General features: G+C 37.2%; 1 protein-coding gene across 2 annotated transcripts in view; it reads right to left on the bottom strand.

Annotated features, from left to right (window-relative positions):
* The window catches only part of ZMAT4 (zinc finger matrin-type 4), a 317,911-nt gene that overhangs the window by 82,672 nt on the left and 211,133 nt on the right, over positions 1-24,106 (bottom strand). For both annotated transcript variants that reach the window (XM_045588859.1, XM_036458459.2), the window contains one exon: positions 23,011-23,238. In XM_045588859.1, coding sequence (XP_045444815.1) covers positions 23,011-23,238 — 228 coding nt within the window. The remainder of the gene's footprint in view (positions 1-23,010; positions 23,239-24,106) is intronic.

Below are 24,106 nucleotides of genomic sequence, written 5' to 3'. Positions count from 1 at the left end.
GGTGGGGGTACGCATTGCACCGGAGTTTGGTGGGGATATGCACTGCACCGTGCTTAGCAGCACCTAATTCTACGATCTCATGAGTACGAGGGGTACTCAGTGTTACGAAAATTATATAGAAGGGGTACACATATGTCAAAAGTTTGGGAAACACTGGAATGGAGGAAAGACTGAGGGTTGATACAACAGGAAAAGTGTCAGAAGCTCTTTTATTAAGATTATATACTTATAAGCTTTTCTTTCTTTTTTGCGTGTGTTTTTGTTGGTGATCCTCACCAAAGGATATTTTTCCATTGATTTTTGGAGAGAGTGGGAGGGAGAGGGAGAGACAGAGATAGGGAAACATTAATGTGAGAGAGACACATCAATTCTTTGCCGCCTGCACACGCCCTGACCAGGGCAAGGATTGAGCCTGCAATCCAGGTATGTGCCCTTGAGCAGAATTGAACCCAGGATACCTCAGTCCATGGGCTGATGCTCTATCCACTGAGCCAAGCCAGCTAGGGCTAAGCTTTCGTCTTTCTTCCTTTCTTTCTTTCTTTCTTTCTTTCTTTCTTTCTTTCTTTCTTTCTTCTCTCTCTCTCTCTCTCTCTCTCTCTCTCTCTCTCTCTCTCTCTCTTTTTTCTTTCTTTCTTTCTTTCTTTCTTTCTTTCTTTCTTTCTTTCTTTCTTTCTTTCTTTCTTTCTTTCTTTCTTTCTTTTTTCTTTCTTGGTACCTCTCAGAGGATGTAAGATATGTTGTACACAACAGGGAGAAAGTTGTCCAGCAATAACAATGGACAGTTTTCCAGATGAACCTGTGATTATTCAAATGTACTTCTCAATATGTCATTGCTTTCTCAATTGATAGGTTTGATATCATTCCTTAGTAGAAATTTGAGTGTGCAAACACATAGACACGGGGACACACACACACACTTTGTATGCCATTTATTCTCAAGGAACAGTCTTGTGATCACAGAACTGATTGCAATTGAAAAATCAACTCCCCCAGGAAGTCAGGGTTTGAAGTATGCTGTACAGAAGCTTTAAGTTTGGGAAAAACCAGCATCTCTGACATAAAGTCAAAGAGTTGCCTCAAGCCCTGCACATATCCATCATTTTTTAAAAGCCAGTGTTCAATTTATTCTGACAAACACTATAAAAACTCCTTAAAATGTTTCTTTGTTGGTGATGGTGGGTTTTTTTTTTCCTGGTGTTCAGAAGGTCAGCTTTAAATGCCTTCACATTTCTTCAGTTGGCTTCCATTATTCTTTCAGAAAAATAACTTTTAAAAGGAGGATAATTTGCTATGCTTTCTAAAGTTTCTGGGGCTATAAGAGGAGAAAAATTGTGGGGGGGGGGGGGGGTCACAAGTGACACAGCCCAGAGGAGCTCATAATGAAATAGTGGGGCTTTGAGTAGCAACAGGAAACCACTGACAATGGATCAATGGATAAAGAAGAGTTTGTGTCTCAGACAATCAAGCAACTGTCCAACGGATGCTTTGGGGGCATTGAGGAATCTTTTATGAGGGTTTAGGGCCCTAGGATCAATTTTAATTTCACTAAATTCATAAGATGCAATGGCAAGTTTTTAAAATGAAAACCTTTTGTCTTTTTAACAAACATCTCTCTCTAGAGAGAGGCACAGTACTTTTCCAAGCTGAGAGCTGCCAAATGCAGAACTAGGTATCCTTAAAAAGTAATTGCTTCTTTGGTTAAGGCTCAAATGGGTAGTTCTTGAAAAGAAATAACCACCTTCAAAAGTTCCAAATAAAGGAAGACATCTGAGTCTCAAATATAAAAATAATAAAATAGCTTAAAAAAAAACACAAAAAAACCAACCCAGCAATTCCCATGAGGATACACAAAACTGGTGAAATGTCTTCTCTATCTTGAAACTACATTTCTCACAGCCAAATTGCAAGTGTTGGAGAAGGGGTCAGAACGAACACTAGAGTAATATGATCGCAAAGGATAACATAAAATTATTTTCAGATTATTTTCAGAATGGAACCAATTTTCAGGAGACAATAAAAGTCAACAGTTATCATGAGAATTGCTGAACACCACAGAATTAATAGCAACGAGGCTGACTCAGACTTGAAGAGGCTGACATCCCAGGAAAGGTGTGATTTCTGCATTCCAGTCTCTGAATCAACCACGGTCTGAATCAAGTGACTTAAAACAAAATGTTAACATGCATTTCCTTAAAACTATACACCCATCACTCCCTGTATCCCTAAAGAGAAAAGGACTAATGGGACTCAGAGAATTATTCAACTTAAACTTTAGAAACATACCATCCCAGTCCCATATTAAAATAATGATTATGTGGGTAGTTTCCTTTAATAGAAACTATGTACAAAATAGCCACTGAGTCAATTCAGGCCACAATGACATCCCTGGGCAAATGACATTTTAAAAAATATGTTTCTATTGACTTTTTTTTAGAGAGAGAAAGGGGCAAGGATTGAGAGATAGAAATATCAATGAGAAAGAAACATGGATGGAGATGTCTTCTCCAAGACCCCCACTGAAGATCAAGCCTGCAACCCAGGCATGTGCTCTGACCAGGAATTGAACCTGTGACCTCTTGGTGCATGGTCTACAGTTAACCACTGAGCAACACTGGCTGGGCAAATGACTACTTTTAAGAACATCTGAGACACTCATGTGGCTTATATGGAGGGATCCTTTCTTTCTAGAGTCACCAAGATTCCAATCCCAGTGTGGCCAGTGAATGGAATAGTGCATATACATTATGATGCTGTAACTTAGGGGGCTTTGGGAAGACATTCATGCCAACAACAACTGAAAATCCTCAATTTGTCTTTACTTGGTACTTAGTTAAAGGAAGATAGAGTCTTCCATTGCACGGCTAAAGTAAGGATTAAAAAGCCCATCTGTTAGGAGAGGGAAAACCCTGGAATCCCTTCTACAGAATAAGTAACTGGTTATCAGACATGCAAATATATGTGTTATAAGGAATGAAGGGTGGAGAGTTAGAAGCAGGAGGAGTGGTACTGCAGGAGAGGCTCTGTAAGAGTGGAAAAAGCAGCCGAAGAAACAAGTCAGAACATTAAAATTAAATTCCACCCACTTCTCAATTTTGTTGTTTCAGGCTTATACCTAAATGTGAAAACCTTGGTAAAAACGTCTGCCCCTTTGGAGAAAATTGGGCATAAACAAGGTCAGCAATGAATATGTACACTGTTTGGATCTCTATCAAGTAGGAAAAAAAAAAAACCACTGTGTAAATGTATAAGGTTGTATTTGGAGGAATAAAAATGATAATGACTAGAAGGCCCATTATAAATAGTAAGTGCACAGAAATAACGCTTAATGAGTTCAGTCCATTACATAGCTGTGACCACTAATATATAACTATTAAGTCTTTTGAATAATTATCCTTAGTCACACTAAGTTCTCTCTACTCTGCAGTTCACTCTATGCTAACACCCTAGGGCATCTACTCCTGCCATCTAATTCCCAGGTCTATGACAGGTGCCTGGCCCTGCTGCTTCTTAAGCTGATCTCATGCCTGCAAAGAAGCCAGCTTGAGCAGCAATTCTCGAGATTCAGAATTGCCACCATTCTAGGTCATAGAGGCTTCTCTAATAACTCTTCATAGAGGGGGAATGAAAAGGCAAAACCCTGCTTCTCTGAGGTTTAGCCAAGGCAAAGTTGAATTTTCCCAAATAACTTTTCCTATGAAAAATAAAGAGAGGGAGGGGAAAAACAAGGAAAGGCAAGAATGCACACATATACACACAAACACACACATTGATGAAATTACACACACATACACACACACACACAAACACACAAACACAAACACAAAGCTGTGTCTATGTTCCTGTTTGCCTGCATCTAATCATCATAGCTTTGAGGACATTGTATTTAGCTCAGTATAATATAATGTAAATACATTGCTATACAATAGAAAGATCCAGGGGAGTACTCAAAAAAAAAAAAAAGGAGTTTTTTAAAAAGGGAAAAATATGAGGGCTAAAACAAGTCACTCCTTCCCCTGTGCTCTTTCTCTTATACCCATTTTAATGTTTACAGAGAATGTGAAGGCTAGGGGATGATTCAGAGGACTCCAATCAGTGAACATATTAACTGATACTTGATAAATGCAGCTGTGAAATGCACTAACCATGACTCCATCCTGATGGCACAGAGGAAGCCATCATTCTACAAGTTACCTTGCTTTGTATGGTGCTATCTTAGAGATGAATACTCAAGTCCTATCAATGATCAATTAACAACAACAACAAAAACCCTCCTTTTAAAATATCTAGGATTGGTTTATTGCCCAGTAATTTTAAAAATATATCAAAGGTGAGTATTGATAGGTTTTGGAAGCTTTTCTTTGAAAAAAAAAAAAAGGTTTTGTCAACTTAGTTCACTTAGGTTTAAAAAGGATAGCATATGTTGACAGCAGGAACAACAGAACAGAGTACACAGGACTTGATTGAAAATCCACAAACTTTTCAGATCAAATTTTAGAAAATATTTTAAAATAACTAACATTAGCTCAATGCCAATAAGAATCATTCTGTAAATGTGGTACATATTTCCAATGTCTCTAGAGATCTTTGGGTAGGTGGCAGATAAAATAACCTATCTGAGAAGAAACATAGAGACAAGGTTAGTAATGGGAAATGTTGGCATTAAAAACCCTACTAAAGTAAAGAGGGGATGGTTGGTGCTTTGATGTTCCAATTTAGTAGGAAATGATTGTTTAAAAAAAAACAAAAAACAGGCCCTGAACCAATTGGCATATGCTGAGGCCAAGGTCATCAAACCCAGACTTAAATACAGTTTCAGCTCTCCTGGAAATGGAATCTTAAACCAACCCATCAGGCATAACCTGGTCAGCACTAGTTAGGTAATCTGCTTGATAAACCTCTGCCATTCCCTAAAGAAAAGCAACCTGCAAAACTTAATTGCCTATTTGCCTAGTATAACTTCCTTATTCCTGCTCCCTTTTGCCTATAAAATCTCTTGCCTTGTATATCTCTTTGGAGCACCTTTTTATTTGCTAGATGGGATGCTGCCCGATTCATGAATCATTGAATAAAGCCAATACGATCTTTAAAATTTGCCCAGTTGAATTCGTTCAGCAAAGCTAAACTTTACCTGGAAAAACATGTATTTTGCTTAGCTGAATTTTCAAATATTATTCAGAGGTAGAAATGGGGTAAAAGATCAGGAATTTTTACATATTTTAAACATCTCAATAGTTTGCTCAGAAATATTTTTAATACAGTGTTGGTGGTATTATTCTTTTTTAAAAATATTTTTAACTGAATTCAGAGAGAAGAAGGAAGAGGGAGGTAGGGATAGGAACATCAATGTTGAGGGAATATTGATTGACTGCCTCCTGCATGCCTCCTACCAGGGATCCAGCCCCGCCCCCCCTCCCCGAAAATTGAACCATGACTTCCTGCCTCATTCATGGTGGATGCATAACCACTGAGCAAACTGGCTGGGTTATTCATTTTTCTTTAATGACTTCCAATTTTGGGTATCTCAGATAGCCAAAGTTAATCATGTAACAGTGAAGTGAACCAATTTCCTGCTCCTAAGATGGTATTTTGCTCTTTATTTAATTGAAATGTAAGCTATTAAAGGTATTTTGGCCTGGAAAATTAGGCATGGAATTAAGGTTGCAAATTTGGTAAGTGAAATTCAAATGCCTTGTTAAATTTTATTCTGGAATAAACAACAAATAATTTTAATATGTGCATGTCCCCATATGGGATACTAGCACATATAAGTTAGAAGTGAGTGTTCTCTGAGCTTCAGATTTCACTGATCATCCTGTATTTTAACTGACAATCCCAGGAGCCAAAACTACCTCATATAATCCACTGTATTAGTGGGTGAGCATTCAATAAGATAGAGTATTACACAATAATTACCCTGGACTATCATAGACAAATAGGGGGAAATTTAAACATTAAGTTTTATTAATGTGGCTGAGAGGGACAGTACATGTGTACAATTAACATGGCTTGCAGGAGACGAAAGGAAGTGAATACTTTAGTGTATTAAGCTGTCTTATCCTCACTTGACAAAACAAGATCAGCCTTTTAAGACAAATATATCTAGTTAACTCCATTTAGTACCAAGTGAAAGACTTTCCTTCTAAACCTGACACAAAAGCATGTACTTCCTTCATGAGAAAAACCTAGCAAGTTGTGGCAATTTTAGACTCTCTCAGAAAATTGTTAGAGAGGGCTATTAATATTCTCTTCATTTCCCCATCTAAAGGAGAGCTGAGCTAAAATAAGAGGATTGGAGGCAATGCCTATAGTATACTAAGAGATTTAGAGGGAGAGCATTGCTGTGCATATGTTTGGTAGGAGTACAAATGATTTCCATCCTGATGGCTCTGGAAATCTCACATCCAAGTCCTATTTTCTTGAAAGATATTAAAAGGCACCAACATCTTCTCTGGGTTTAAAAAAAAGGTGTGGATGAGCAATGTCAAATCTTATCTACTTGCTCTTGTGTTAGACTCCTTGTGAGTGTGTAACTGTCAGGGCGGAAGTGTAGAAATGTTGGGACTTGCCTGGAAATGCCCTTGAGATCATGCTCTATTTTGAGCTATGAAGTGCAGGTGTGAATTTCTTGGCAGCTTTAGAATTCCTGACCATTTCTTCATGGCTGGTTTCCCAGTTTGTTTAACCAAGAACATACCCACACACTAAATTGGAACTGATTGCAAGCACTCCAGAAACACCTCGCCTTCTGTTTTCATTAGGAAATGGGGGGGAAAAAAAAAAGAAAAAAAAAAGGAGGCTGGGAACACTGCCTCATGATGAGTAACAACAGAGGAGTTGCATTAACTGTTTCTATACTGAGAGATACTCTGCTGCAAAAACTAATCTGTATTTAACACTTGGAAAGCCATTGTCCTTTGGAAAGACATCAGTGACCACTGCTTCCTTGAGACTAACAAGATGGGGAATAGTCCATGGATCACTTATTCACGAAACAAATGCTTCTTCAGTACCTGTCAAGTGCCAGACAATGGGTTAAGTGTTAACAATACAGTGTTGGAACAAATGTACAAAGTTCCTGCTGTCACAGAGCTTTCAGTATAGAGGGAAGATACATGTAGATGGGTGACTGGATGGAGTGTAAACAAAGGTTGACTTTTTAGAGGTGAATTTGGGGAGGAACGTAGGAACAGATCCCAAAATCCTTTCCAACAATATTAAGTTGAAACTTTCTCTTAAGGGCAACACTGAGATTATGGATGATTTTAACCAAGGTAATGGTAATGATATTAGTATTTTATAAAAATTTATTTGGTTGCCAACAGCAGAAGAATGATGAGCTACAGGGCATAGCGGGAATTTGAAAATAAAAGTTGAAAACATTCTTCTTTAATATATATATTTTATTGACTTTGTTTTTAACAGAGAGGAAGAGAGAGGGATAGAGAGCCAGAAATATAGATGAGAAACACCGACCAGCTGCCTCCTGCAGGCCCCCTACCAGGGATCTGCCCGCAACCAATGTACATGCCCTTGACTGGAATCGAACCTGGGACCTTTCAGTACATAGACTGACACTCTATCCACAGAGCAAACTGGTTTTGGCTGAAAAATATTCTTGAGAAAAATTTGCTAGGTGAAATGAAAAGGTGGGAAAATCATTCAAAGTAAGCAAGAAAACTATTGTCCAGATCTAATATCATTATTTAAAGGGGAGAGGGGGGAGAAACCAGGAAGTCCTTCAGAAGTGGCTGAGGCAGAAAATTGATAAGATGAGCCTCAAGCATCTTATGGTGCCAGTAACAAAGTTCAAGTAAAACAAAACAAAAATAACAGTATTTGGATTATATCATATCAAAGAGACATAGGAGCTAAGTTAAGGAGTTCTAAATGGCAAAATCTAGAATAATTGGAACAACAAAATAAATATATCTATGAATTAATATAGATATAAATACTAATTATATATATAAACAAAGAGACAAATCTTCCATACAGAAGAATTCCTAATAATGTATATAAATACTCCATTCCCCAAAAGGTAGAAGATGACTTCCTGCTCCTTAAATATGAGCAATGCAGAGACACTTCCTCCCAAATTGTACAGCATGACCAACATGATCATGAGCCAGGTGTAAAGGTTAACATCAACAGTGTGAAGTCATTTCGATACTGTATACATTTAATATGATGTGTTGAAAAACCCATCATTTTACTCAAATCACAAAGATACCACCGATTGGGGGCATTCTCCAAAATATCTAATAAGTATCCTCAAAACTGTCAAGATAATAAAAACCAAGAAAAGTCACAGCTAAGAGAAGCCCGAGAAGTCATGATTAATAATTATACTGTAGTATGACATTCTGAAACAGAAAAAGGACACTGAAGAAGCATGAATAAATTATGAACTTTTATTTAAAAATAATTGTCTCATTAACTGTGGCAAATGTACTTTATATATGTAAGGTATCTATCTATATAAAAGCATAAGTGACCATATGAACGGCAATTACATGACTGGCTGGTAGCCATGACATGCACTGACCACCAGGGGGCAGACACTCAATGCAGGAGTAGTCAGTGCACTCCCAAAGCCAACCTCCCATGGTCCCGCCCCTTGGCTGGTACCAAGTGGAACTGGGCAAGATGGCCCTAATAGGCCCCAATCACTGGCCAGGCCAAGGAACCCCACAGTGCATGAATTTGTACACTAGGCCTCTAGTTAATAAAGAGAGAAACTGAATGTGGTATATATGAAAGCTCTCTGCACTATCTCGAACAATCTGCTATAACAAAACCTATTCTAAAGGTGAAACTATCTACACCCCAAGCACATGGACTCACAGTTAAGTATTCCTCTGTGGTTCAGATTGACCTAGATGGGAACTAGATAGAAAAATAAAATGCTAGAAGAGACATAGTGCATGACCCAATCCATGACCTTCATTTTATAGAGAGGAAACTGAAGCTCACAGAGTCATCCAGGTCCCACAGCTACTTAATGACAGAGACGGGACCCAACGCTAGGATTTCACTCTGAGTCCACTTTACTAAATCTTAAAGATTTACCAGGATTTGGGGAGACTGTAGTTTCCCCTTAAAGGGTTTATACTGAGCAATAGATATCCTGCTTTCACATGTTATGGCAAAAGAAATCAAGACTCTTATTTACAAAACAGCAGTGCTTGATAACTCAAATCATTTAACAGTTTGCCAGCTGGTATCTGTGAAAAGCTATGCTGCCACTTACTTCCCTGGTCCAATAGCTATTTCAGTAAATGTATCATTATTTGTCATATGTTGTAAAAATAGACGCTAAATTCAAGTTATTGCATATTTTTGTTCATTATTCAGGTCTAAGAACCCACTTAGTTAATGTAGACGTCATACACACCTTCTGAGTAAGAGATCTGTTTTGGTAAATAACGTTTTTATTGGCAGCACATCACCACACTCTATATTTCCAAAGAAACCTTTATTTTTATTGCTACATTTTGTGTGTGTGTGTGTGTGTGTGTGTGTGTGTGTGTATGTGTGTGTGTTAATTAAAGTGGTTTTTCCAACCAAGTTTCCCATTTCCTACAAGGAAAGATATGTAAATCATTTGGAGATTTTTAATACATCCTTTAAATAATGTTAAAATGCTTGCATTTCCTACTAGCATAGAACTTTCCTAAAGGCAAGGACCATGCCTTCTCCATGATTGCATCACCAGCATCAAGTACAATGTCTATAACATAGCAATCACCCAGTAAGTATTTGTTAAAAGGGTGAATAAATGCAGAGAACTTTCTTTCCTGTGACCTCTATAGGATTGAATTTCTCTAGTTTCATGTAGCCATTTTGGAAATTATATATAATTTCAGTTTCAACGGGAAGAAAGCCATACAAAGTTTCAGACAGAATTTATCAGGATGCCTGATGCTCCCTTTCTTGCCTCAACCTCAATTCTAAAATCCCCATTTTCTTAGGTTAACATCCACATGAGATGACAATTGAGAGCAGCAGAATCTATTGTATTTGAAAAGTAGATCAAATTTATAAAAGGGACTACACTTTTATTTGTTTCTTTCTTTCCCATATCTCTATAAACAAGACACACCACAGATCATCAAGTAAAAAGCTTTCCACAGCATCTCATTTGCTACAGCAACACAATGCCTGTGGACTTCTTGAAGACAAAAGAATGTCTTCTTTTATGTTGCAGGACAATGTCAGCTTTATATCTCAAGGTTTGTCACAATGGCTATTCCCTGGTAAGTGCTCATTAAATATTAGTCAAAATAAGATAGTGAACAAAAACATCGGTAGGTATGCCCTACTTTGGGTAAACCTGACATTTGTTTGGTATACTTTAATCATAGCTCACAGTCACCTTGTAGAATCCCATCTACTGCAGAAAATTGGGTCTATCTGTAGCAGTTTTAAAATAAAAGACAATTTATGTCTACTTTCTCTGCATGGAGTTAAAGCTGTAATTTTAGAAACAAACAAACAAAAAAAGAGTTTCCCATTTGTTACAAGATAGATTTCTTCTGATTTTGCATCTTTTTGCAAACATCCCCTATTTTGTCAAATGATTACATGTCACTAACAAAGCCCACAGCTATTTAAGAGCCAACATAGCAGATATGTTTTCCTAGGACCTTAGGAAAATACTGTGCTGAGCTCTTGCAAAATACTATCCTAGTTCTTGAGCTTAAACTAAATAATAGAGACCTTCAATCAATACCGATAAAACCTGAGAGCCCCGAGGAAGAAAGATGAATTGTTCAGCAGCTTCACATAATATTGTCAGCTGCCTCAACGTAGCCAAAATTGGCAACTAAAAACAGTTGAGTGGGAGTTGGGTGGGTATGTTTTTATGTTGCTTTTGCCCTTTCCTTGGTCAATATTTCACAAGGAAGGATGCTGCTTCCAGTATAAAATTCAGGGCAGTTTCCAATGTATTAGCCAACTCTAAAACAAGAAATCCAAGTTGGTTTCCAGTTCTCTATTTAATGAGTGCACTGGAGATGCATAAATGGAAGCAGAAGTGTGTGTTTCCATTTTAAAAGCCGCACTCATCCTTTTTGGAACCTAGTCAGTGATGATGAAGAGTTAACCAAGCTTTTTTAGACAGTGTTCCATTTATTAGCTTCATTAATAACAATAATGGGCAAAAGCCTGTCTCGGTTGAAGAAAAAATTGCCACAGGATGTAAATAAACCATTGTGCATGTTCATCAACTGCATTCCTTGTTGGATTTGAGACCAAACAAAAATTTAAGTTATTACTCCTATTACTCATTAAATTTATATTTTGCTCTTAGTGTTCCTAAGACCTTGCCAAGGTGTCTGAGAATTCAAATGTCCTGGTTCCTTTTCATTTTGTTGGGGGGTGGGGGGGAGTATGCGGAACAGTGTTGTACCCCTCCCCCTAGGCTGCCTCAGTCCCCTCCAGGCTGTCACATAGGCCTCTGCATCAGTTCTACCTGGTTTCCTGGCCTCTTGAACCTGCCCACTCCAATCCATCACCCAGTAATCCCCCTAAAGCACAGATGAGACAGGTCATCTCCTTACTCAAAAAACAAATGTCAGTGGCTATCAAATAAAGTTCAGCTTTGCTTGACATGCAAGGCTATTTATAATCTGGTTCTAATTTGTTTCCTCAGCTTTGTCTACTTACACATCTAACTCCACTGAACAAAATTGCCAATTACGTTCACACTTTTTCTCATTTCTTCAGGCTCTTAGTCATGCTCATTTCTCTGCCCTAAAACATCTAGTTGAACTACCACTAATTCCAGGTTGGAAATAATTTTTTCTCTATTTTTAGTTCCCAAAGCATTGTATTGGGATGACTCCTCAGCCTCCACTCCCCCCCCCTTTTTTTTTCATATTTTGTATTTTATTTATTTCAAAGGTATGATCTTATTCTTCCCTGCTCTAGACTTTAAACTTTTTAAAATTAGAGGATGAGTCATAGACATTTTAATGTTCTATATGACTTTAAAAAAAATAGAGCTGGGTGTGTAATAGGTATTTAGTAAATGTGGATGAATGAATGAAATAAGAAATGAAAATTATCTTTTCTATCTCACACTATTTTCCCACTCCAATGATATGACAGGAACATGAGCCATTTAAGCAGTGTAATCAGTTAACCCAAAGTGTGGGTTCTGAAGATCAGAGTGAGTCTATATGAAGCAGCTGAGGTGTCAAAACACATTAAAAATAATAATGCAAAAATAACCAGGTGAAATCTAAGCTGAGCGTTTTCTTCTGGCACCTCCTCCCCTACATTCCATTTAGAAGTGTGTTCTATAATCATCATATCTACTTAAAGGTCCTATTTTCTACTCATTCTTAACTAGATAAAATACACACGACTTTCAGAGATAGAAAATATCAGTATAAGGAATGGACTAATTCTTTTTTAACTTATTAAATGTAATTAAAAATACACCTTACTTGGCATAGTCATCTTTTTATCAAATATCCAACATTAGGAAATGTTCAATCATCTGCTCAAGACTGATAACCCTGACTCTAACATAGATATTAGAGAATCTTAAGTTATTACTCATATTACTCTCTTAGAGTAAATCAATAGTTAACAGAAGTGAAAGCATTCAAATCACTGAGCATTCATCCAAGACCTTTTATACTGTAGGTGATAAAAGACGACTTGGGCTATCCCCTCAAAATACTTTGACAAGACCAACACCGATAATACCTAATGCCTAACCCTGATGGGATCCACACTTCAGAAGGCTGTTCCAGTATCTGGGCATGTAGCATAGACAGGCTCTGCCTCCACATGGAAGGAGCCTTTGGAGGACCCATTGTCAAGGGTCTTTGGAGGACCAACTGTCCACCAAATTCTGTTAAATTCACATCCAATTTTGTTCTCATTTTGTTCCCTTTACTCATTGCTACTACTTTCTTTAATTAATTACCTTTCAATAACCTCCCTGTCTCATGCCTAGTGCCCTTCTATTCAAGCCTTCACATTATTGTCTGTATGTAGAGACTTCTTTCAAAAATAGAATGCCAACAGGTATTATTCCTGCTAAAAATCTATAAATCACTCCTAATAGCCTTCAGGATTGAGTGAAAGTGTTCAGCTCCCACCATGATTCTACTCTTCGTCTCTTCAGATACCTCTCCAATTATTTTCAAACCTGTCACTAAGATCCAGCCACACTAGACAGCTCCTGGAAGGGCCTACTGTCCCCTGCCCCAGACGTTTTCATAGGCTCTGTCCTCAACCTGCACCTTTGTCCCACTTAGCTGCCTACCCAGTGTCTTCTAGTTGTTCTTTAAGGCTCACCCAACTCCTTTAATTTCCAACTATGGGAATTCCACTTCATCTTGACACCTTTGCATTTCCAGACTTGACTAGTCTGGCTCTTTTACTTGCCCAGTTATACAAACCTTACCCAGTGGTTGGAATCTTCTGTTCTGAAAGAAAGTCTTCAGTGGATATTTGTTAGGCCCATTTTCCTGTGAGTAAACTGTCCCTAACATGACTGAATGCATTCTAATTGATTGTAGTGGTTTTTAAATGTCCCCATAGTTTCTGATAATTATCTCTTCAAAGGTAGAGTTTAATTTCTTACCACTCCTTTGATAGAGACTGGATTTGACGTTAGCTGATGGAATATGATGGAAGTGATGCAAAGTGACCTTCAAGGTTTTAAGAAAAGATAGCTTCCACATGATGCTTTGTTGGATGGCTTGCCCTGTAAGAAGCCAGCCACTGCCTCACAAGCACATTCAAACCCCAGGGAGAGGCCCATGAGGAAGAAAGCTAAGGTCTCCTACCAACAGACAGTCCTGAGAGTGAGCCACATTTTCTTCCTACTTTTATTTTTATTTGACTTTTAACATTTGCATACCGTTCTCTCCTTTGTGTACAGTTATACAGGTTTTGATAAGCACGGCTACATAGCTGCCATCATATCAAGGCACAGGCAAGTTTCACTACCCCTCCAATTCCCTCTTATTGCCCTTTTGTAGTCCCCTACCACCTCTTATTACCCCCTCTTCCCTCACTACCAACCACCAGTGCCACAACCACTAATCTGTTTTCCAGAATGGAATCACCTTGAAAAGTGGGACTGCAGCTGAGGCCCATATCTCAGTCGCATTGTTATGAGAAAGCTCAAGCCAGAATTACCTAGCCAAGCCAAGTCCAAATTCCCCCACAGAACCTGCAAGACATAATAAATGTCTAGTGTGTTTTTCAGCCCACTAAGTTTTGAGGTAATTGTTATAAAGCAACAGTGGCTCTGGCTTCCTCTGAAAACTATTCATTTTTATCCTAAAAATTCCACTGGTCTTGAAGCAGATCCAGTGCCCAAGTCCCCCTGCACAGGAAACTTAGGTTAACTGAAGGAACAAGGGTGTCACTGAATAATATGACTCTGCTGTCTACTGCCTGAGAAATACACAAAGGCTAAACTAAAATAAGTGGAAGAAAATATGAGATGCCAATCCACTATCATCTGAAAGTCCACAGCAGAAATAATTTAGGAAGTATAAATCTCTGACTCCAGCATTATGCTTATTTTGAAGGAAGGCTGATCATTCTGACTCACATACTACTTTTTATGATTTGAAGTCCCAGATAAGCTTCCTGGAAATTAATTCCCATTCCTGCTAATAAAGGCAGAAGTTGTATTATAGAGGGAGTAATAAATCCAGTGGAATCTCTAAAAGCTGAACTTGGCTTCTCAATCCCAAACCCTCTGAATAGTCAAAATAATTTCTTTGCATTTCTATATTCACTCCAGCTAAGATGAAATCATAAATGTGGAAAAAACTCCTTTATTAAAGGTAGGTAGTGTACTTTGTAAAAAAAAATCTTTCCAATAAAATACAATTGACTATGCCTATTCAATGCTTGAGTTCAAACCAACTTTTATACTAAAATATATAAGCTCCCAAACTCAACTATTTAAAAGAAAAGAGTTAATTATCAGAATTCTAATTAGTCAATAATCAGTCACAGGAGTTTAGAATTAGTACACATATAATTCAGATCACACCATAATTTAGAAGGGAACAGTCACTTCATTTCTCTGGGCTTCAGAATCCTGCTTTGTAAAATGAAGGGGCATAAAGGATATATTCACCCCTATGTTCTTAGCAGCATAATTGATAATGGCTAAGATTTGTAAACAGCCTAAGTGCCCATCAGCAGATGAGTGGATTAAAAAACTGGTATATCTACACAATAAAATACTACACTGCTGTAAAAGGGAAGGGACTCCTACCATTTACAACAGCATGATGGAACTGGAGAGCATTATACTAAGTGAAATAAGTCAGTCAGAGAAAGATAAATATCACATGATCTCACTCATTTGTGGAATATAATGCATAACATAAACTGATGAACAAAATCAGATCCAGAGACAGAGAAGCATTGATCAGAATGTTAAACCTCAAAGGTAGGGGAAGGCTTTCCGAGGGGGGCGCGGAGGGGGAGGGGGTAAGGACACATATGTAATTCCTTAATCAATAAAGAAAAAAAGAAAGGGCATAATTCAATAATGTTCAATGTTCTTTCTAACACTATCAGTTTATGATGCTCAGAAACATGACATTTTAAAAATTGTTTGTTTGCCTATGTCTTCAAATGAGAATTATACCAGAATAGTCTAGTTTAGAGATTTTCAACCTTTTTCATTTCATGGCACACATAAAGTAATTAATAAAATTATGCCACACACAAAAAAATGATACATTATTTTACCAATCTGACATAAAAGGTCTAATTTTGATTGATTTACAAAAATAATAATAATATTTAACTACCCTTTTTTACTCCAAATTTATTTTTTTTAATGATGTGCCTATACTTGTATATAAAGATTTCAGAATTGACCAAGAATTAACCAATCAGATGTAACCTTATTATGTGATGTGACCAATAAGATACAATTTCATTATATACTAGAGGCCGGGTGCACAAAATTTGTACATACAGAAGGTGTCCATCACTCTAGCCTGCACCCTCTCCAATCTGAGTCCCCTCAAGAGATGTCTGACTGCCTGTTTAGGCCCCTTTCAAGGACTGCTAACTCCCAACTGCTCCCCTGACTGCTTTCCTGATTGCTCCTAGCCACTTCTGCCTGCCAGCTTGATTGATGCCTAACTGATCCCCTGCCAACCTGTTTGCCCCTAACTGCCCTACCCTGCAGGCCTGGACACCCCTAGCTGCCCTCCCCTGCAGGCCTGGGTCCCCCCCAACTGCCCTTCCCTGCTGGCCCAGTCGCTCCCAACTTCCCTCCACTGCAGGTTTGGTCCCTCCCAATGGCCCTCCCTTGCAGGCCTGGTCCCTTCCAACTGCCCTCCGCTGCTGGCCATCTTGTGGAAGTCTTCTTGTGTCCACATGGGGGCAGCCATCTTTGACCATATGGGGGCAGCCATATTGTGTGTTGGAGTGACAGTCAATTTGCATATCACTCTTTTATTAGATAGGATAGAGGCTAGTGCATGGGAGGGGCCCAGCTGATTTGCCCTGAAGTTTGCCCTGGATCAGGGTAGGGATCCCCTTGGGTCATGGGGCAGCCTGGGCAAGGGGCCTGTGGTGGTTTGCAGGCCAGCCACACCCCCTGGCAACCCAGGCAGAGGCTCTGGTATCTGGGATTTATTTATCTTCTATAATTGAAACTTTATAGCCTGAGCAGAGGCCACACCTGGCCAGGGTGGGCATTAATCTTTGCTTCCTCCATTGCCAGAGAAACCCAAGCCTCCTGCTTGTTCTGTGGCCGCAGCCATCTTGGTTGGGTTAATTTGCATACTTGCTCTGATTGGCTGGTGGTTGTGGCTTGTGGGAGTAGCATAGGTACGGTCAATTTGCATGTTTCTACTTTTATTAGTGTAGATTTGTGTTCAAGACAATGCATTCGCATTGGAAAGCTATTGTTGTCTTAGATATTGCCATTTTTTTATTTGACAATGTCAGGAAAAAGAGGTCAGTGCCCCCAACTAAATGTCAGGTGTTGCATGTTCCAAAAATTTTTGCAGCACACCAGTTGAAAATCACTGGTCTAATTTTCTCAAAAACAATAAAATGTCTGCATTGTTTCAATCTTAAAACATTTAAAAGAACTTTAAAAAATAATAATTATAATAAAAGTCTGAAAGATAAATCTTTCTTTTCCACCTAGCTATAATTTCATAATTTACACTGTCATTGTTTCTAACTAAGAAACTGCCTTATATTTGCTGACAAGAAGAATTTAAACTCTAAAAAAAACCTCTAAAGTACTTTCTGACCATTAAATTTTATAGTTACATAATTCAACAACTTTTTTTTGTTTTTTACATTGGATTTTTATGTTCAGAAAGAGATGACATTTTTTGTCAAATTAAAACTTGGAAGTACACACAAATACCATCTGTTTTTTGCAATGAATAATACTAACATTGAATCAGCAACCAGATTCTGCATATTAATATTTATTTAGATCAATTCCATTTAAAATTATTTGTTCTCTTATAAGAATAATTTTTATTTGAACTGTACCTTAAGCAAAGGTTCTATATTTTCTAATGGCTAACTAGTGTGAATACAAAAAAAGAAATACAAAATGTGTAACTTTTTGTGCATTGAAGTTATGTACAAATAACAGGTAAAAAGTTATGTGGAAGTTACATGATTTAAGGTAAATATATAAAAATCAACTACATTTCCTATATATCAATAACAAACATATACAAATGAAATTTCTAAACTATAACATACTAGTGTTAAAGGAGATAAGATACTTGAAGAAAATTTAACAAATATGATTAAAACATTTATACTGACAATTACAGAGCATTACTGATATAATTAAAATTAAATAAATAAAGATATAGGATGTTTGTGGATTGAAAACTCATTATTATGAAGAATTTAAATAAATTATCTCCAAATTGATCTATATATATTGTATACCATCCCATTCAATATCCAAATAGATTTGCTATATAGAAATTGGAAAGCTAACTATATGATTTATATAGATATGCAAAAGATTTAGGACAATCAAATAATCTTTGGATAGAAGAACAATTCTGGAAAAATTGCACTACCTAATATCAAGACTGTGTAATGCTAAAAAGAATCAATACAACATAGCACTGGCATAAAGATAGACAAAGAAATCAATGAAACACAATAGATTGTATAGAAAGAGACTCACACATAATCAATAGATTTTTAATAAAGATACCAAACAATGCAAAGAGGAAAAGAAAACATTTTCAACAAACTTGCTGAATGTGAAAACAAAATAAATTTCAAACCCTACCTGAAATAATATATAAAACTTAATGTGGGAGGAGGGTGGATGAAAGAATGTGAAGGGATTAGCCAAGGAATATACATGCATAACCTATAGACACAGATAACAGTGTGGTGTTGGCCAGAGGGAGGGAGTGGAGAAGGGGCTAGGGCTGAGTGGAAGTGGGCAAAGGAGGGAAGGGGGGAAAAGGATATTTGTAATAGTATAAACCAATAAAATAAAGTTTAAAAAACTAATTTGAGATATGTCATAATCATATATGTAAAAGCAAAAATAATAAAACTTATAGAAGAGAACATATAAAATGCCTTTGATCCTAGACAAAGATTTTTTAGATGGGGCACATAAACAATAATCACAAGAGAAATGAGATAAAGTAGGCTTCCATAATTTAAATGTCTGCTCACCATATATTCTTTAAGAAAATAAAGAGTCAAGTCACCATCTAGGAAAAAAATATTAGCAATGCATATATCTGACAAAGAATTATATTGATAATATGTGAAAATCTTCTACTTACTACTCAATAATAAAAAAGGCAAACAAACAAATTTTGAAAAATAAAGATAAAAGACGTGAATAAATATTTCTCAGTGGAATATAGACAAACGACCAATAAGCACATTTTAAAAGTGCTTCACATGTTGATCAATATGGAAACACAAATTAAAGCAATAATTAAATACTCTCCTATGCTCAGGAGAGTGGCTAAAGTATAAAGACTGATGAATAGAAATGTTGGTGAGAATATGGAATGCATACAGAGTAGTTTCCTCTTATCTGTAGGAAATAATGTTCCAAGAACCTCCAGTGGGTGCCTACAACCACAGGTAGCACCTTCACACACACCCTACCCTAGATGTATGTACATACCTAAGATAAAGTTTAATTATAAATTAGGCAAAATAAGAGGTTAACAACAATCCAACCTAATAAAAGAGAAACATGCAAATTAATCACACCTTCACTATGCCAAAGCCCCGCCCACCAGCCAATCAGGGTGAGTATGCAAATTAACCCAACCAAGATGGTGGTTAATTTACATATCCAGGCCAGGGCAAAGACTGAAGACAGCATACAAAGAAGCCAAGTGCTGTAGAGAGCGAAGCTGTGGAGAAGCAAGCAAGCAGGGCAGCTGGGAAGGAAGGAAGGCAGGCAGGGCAGCAATTGCAGCAGGAAGCCCTTTTGCAGGAATTTTCCTGCAAAGGGCATCTAGTAAGTAATAATAAAATTAAACAATTAGAACAATGTACTGTAATAAAAGTTATGCAAAAGGCTTTGAGGCCATTATTAAGTAAAATAAGGGTTACTTTAATGCAAGCACTATGATACCACAATAGTTGATCTGATAACCTATCAATAGATGGCTATGAAGTGACTAAGGGGTTGGGGAGCATACACAGGATGCACATGCTAAACAAAGAGATGAGTCACGTCCCAGTCAGGACTGAGCGGGATTGCACAAGATTCCATCATGGTACTCAGGGGAGTGCGCAATTTAAAACTTATGAATTGTTTCTGGAATCTTCCATTTAATGTTTTCAGACCATGGCTTACTATGGGTAACTGAAACCAGGGAAAGTGAAACTGTGGATAAGGGGAAACTACTGTTTGTTTCAATAATGCAAAATAATGAAGCTACTTTGAAAAAAAATTTTTTTGGCAGTTTCTTATATAGTTAAAAACACCCAACTTATGGCCCACAAATTCTACTCCTAGGGATTTACCAAGAAAAATAAAAGGAATGTTCATGAAAGTTTTATTCTAAATAGTACCCCCCAAAAAAAATCAAGAGGAGAATGGATATTAAAACTGTGGAATTTGGGAATTGGGATAGAATATACTCTGTAATAAAGAGAAAATGGATACTCTGCTTTATATGCACCAAGTGGATACATTTCAAAAACAATAAGCTGTGCAAAAGATGTCAGATACACACACACACACACACACACACACACACACACCAAAAAAAAAAACAAAAAACATACTTTCTGCTTCCATGTCAATGAGGTTTTAGAATAGGCAAAACCAATCTATGGTGAAAAAATCAGAAAAGTGGTTCCCTGAAGTGGGAGGCTAAGATTGACTGGAAAGGGGCACATGGAGATTTTCTCAAGTTGGAGAAGCTGTGTATCTTGACAGGGGTATGAATACACAAGTATTTGCATTGTTAAAACTCACTGAACTGTAACACTTAATGAATGCCTTCTCATTTGACAATATGTAAAATATACATTTTTTAAATTAGAGAAATATAATAAACAATTCCCTGTAAAAATTATTTAGTCAGGATCCTTTTAGAAATGAAAATGATTGCCATATTAAGAATGTAGAATTTTAGGTGACTTTTAAATTTTGGAGTTATTTTTTTATTTGTTTGGTTGGTTTTTTGGGGGGAGGGGGTTTGGTTATTTATTCAGCAATTATTGAGTACCTACTATGTGGCTGTCACATTTCTAGGTGTTTTGACCACATCAGTGAGCAAAACAGATTGAAATGCCTACTTTCAAGTTGACAAAAATCTATAGGGGAAAGTAGGGTTAAAATAGATTATTAGGAAAACCATAATACACAAGTAAATGTATTGTTTAAAAAATTGAGACACACTGAGAAAGAAAGTCTCTGACAGTGCCATATGATGTCCAACTGCTTGAAACCATTTTCTAAAAAGTTATGGTTATGCCTTTATTAACTGGTTAGCACTTTTGTCCTGATTAATTGATTAGTCATGTATTAGAAACACTTCAGAAACAGGGATGTGTGTGTGTGTGTGTTAAAATGTGCTGAGTTATCATCATTGTTTTATTCCTCAAGCTTTTGTAATATTTAATGCCTGAATAAATATCAAGATGTCACCTGGGGTAGGTGAGAGGGTTGGTTTCAAGGACACTGTGTTCAATGCTAATTGCATTTCATGTGGTACCAAGTCACAGTCACACTGAGTTTCCAAGTCAAAGTGCAGCTCTTTTTGTCTTCTCTGTAAAAGGTAACAGAATTCAGGCACCCAAGTCATTAAGATGTGATTGTACATAAAAGAAGCAGCTCTGATAATTCAAAATTGACAAGAAGAATATGTTCTAGGAATAACTTTTCTCTAAGTCATACTATCTGGCACAGAACACGCATAAAGCCCTCGTTTTCTCCTTCAGTGCCCTGCCGTGAAAGAGTGACTGAGCCAGCTTGTTATCTGCCAGGAACAGTGAGTGGTGGGCAGGCCTTCAGCTATGGAGAGACTCAGACTGAGAACATAAGAAATCCCCCAATGAAAAGCAGTAACAACAGCAATGGAAAAGTTTCTGCAATGAGATTATTCAACATAGAAAAAACACTAAGGCCCATGTTACTTTTCTTCAGCTAGAAAACATACACAAAAGTAAAGTATTGTTTGCTCTTCTTTGTCATTTTTAAACACATATCTTGGAATAATCAGTTCCTACTCAAGTTTTGTATATGTACCAATGGACTTCCAACCTTAAATACATGCAGCAACAGAGGATTCAGAATAACATGCTTATTTGCCAGCTAACTGCTTCTCTTTCCCTGCCTCTTTGCCTACACATATATAATTCTGCTCAGAGGGAATTCTGCTGAAATGCTATCCACATTCTAGTTCCAAATGAAGTCCCTTTCCTTGGGGGAGTGTTCCTCACCAGCATCATTAGAAGTGCCCTGTCCCTCCTTTCAGCTCACACAGCATGACTTCTGCTCCACTTACTTGGTCTAGAATTGTAACGGATTATTTCCTGACTACAATTATCCCTTTTGGAGGCTCATAGCGTGGTTGGGGGATAATCAGAATTGTAGGCTTTACACACAGAACCCAATTTCAATCTAGGTTACATTTGGAAAATTGATTTGTAAATGTTATTACAGCTATGACCATGCCCTAGCCAATTCATAAAAGCTTATCACACCCAAACAATATCTGACGTATATTGTCAATAGCACCCTTCACATATATAATGTTTCCCATATATGTGATTGTGTTCTACACTGTCAACATTAAGCTGATTAAAAATGTTTAGGTGATCAAAAGTGCTTAAATGGTTATTGATAATGAAATATTCTATAAAGCTCCACAGTTTGGTATATGGCCTCCTAAGAAATCCACAGGACTAATTTTTACCCTACAGCTTCCAGGTTTCTGCCCAACAGCTGCTGGGAAAACTTAAATGAACTTTGAATGTTGTATGGCTTCCATCAATTAAGAAAATACCTGTCAAAATGGGGTGGGATAGCTGGTATTGACTATAACATGGCATGCAGCAACAACTTGCATCAGTTTCCAGGATATTTCTATTAAAGGGACTTGGGTTTGCTTTAAGCCATCAAAGGAAGTCATTGTATTGTCCTGTTTGGGCCGAATTCATAATAGCACAAAAGTTTAAAATAAGATCATGCTATTTGGCTTTTTTTTTAGCATCTTCTCTCATACTGTTCATATACAAAGTATTCATTAGAGAAGGTGTTTAAATATAAAGTAGAAGAAAAAATATCTGGTTTATGGATGGGTGACTTTGATCTGCAAAATAGTCAATAAAAATAGGGAAATAAACTCTTTGAAACAAAGGAGATCACAAAAATTGAGCTAATTTTCTGCTCATTTCCTTTTTCTCCTATTCCTTTGGATGAACCTACTTAGTAAGAATAATCATGCCAATTTGTGAAAACAAACCTTTCTCTGAAAGCCCAGTTCTGGGGTAGAAATTAGTTTCTCTTACCTCTTAGTTCCCCCATGTCCAGAGTTGTCCCAAGTTGTTCTAATAAAGCAACTCTTGCCGCATTCTTTTTGTGTTTCTTCCCATCATAATGTTGCTGGGCCATCAGGGGATTATTAAACCAGGCTGCACAGAGTCCACAATATCTGTCTGAATCTCTTCTTTGATAGGGCGATGTGACCACTGGAGCAGTGTCCACCCTGGGAGGCTTAAGTGAGCTCAGGGGGGTTGCTGTGGAGGCAAACAACCAGAGAGAAGTACAAGACAGGTTAGTACACTTGTTCTCAGTCTCTGAAGGTGGAAGAATCTCATGGTCATTGTAAAGCTCAAAAATCCAAGAGTTTATTGAAAGCAGAAAAATAATCTATGCCAGCCTTTGTTTTTGAACTTGGGATACAACTGAAAATTCTGATAGTTCAGGATATGATTCCTTCAAAAGAAAGAATTTTTTTAAATAAACTCTTGAGATAGGGAATGATCTGCTAATCAAATTGAAGCAAACTCTGAAACAAATATTGAATGGTCATCAAATGAACGAACGAATGAATGAATGAATGAGATATTTGTGTCATAAGTAGAAATCACCAATAAATAAATGATTTGCCCAAGTGATAGCAAATATTTCAGTGATATGGACTGTACCAATTGACAAAGTCATGCTAATTTTACTCTAAGTTACTTCTGTTTACTGTGACATGTTATTTTCAACTTATACCTGCTAACATTGATGTTGAAAATACATTTTTAATACCAAGAGACACCACCGAGCACGCATTGCTTCTCTAAACTGAAAAGGCATTTATCGCTATTTTGAGATTCCATTCCCAATTATTAATTTAACACATTCCATTGTGAACTATAGTTATTTTTGGTCCAGAAAAAAATGAACCCAACTTGATGTTTACTAAGATAAAAAAATAATAATAACAACTTCTTAATGTCTTATACCATGCACTTTGCTTTTAGCTTCAAAATAACATATCAGATTATTATCTCTGGTGATGAATTTCAGAGGCACCAAATGATTTACTGAAGGTGAGATAACCAGTTACGGTAAAGGTAGGACTCCAAACCAAATCCTTTGTTTCCAAAACCAATA

The sequence above is a fragment of the Pipistrellus kuhlii genome, unplaced genomic scaffold (assembly GCF_014108245.1).
Source record: "Pipistrellus kuhlii isolate mPipKuh1 unplaced genomic scaffold, mPipKuh1.p scaffold_m20_p_3, whole genome shotgun sequence".
In the NCBI taxonomy this organism is placed as follows: Eukaryota; Metazoa; Chordata; class Mammalia; order Chiroptera; family Vespertilionidae; genus Pipistrellus; species Pipistrellus kuhlii.
This window is presented reverse-complemented; position numbering and strand designations above follow the sequence as displayed.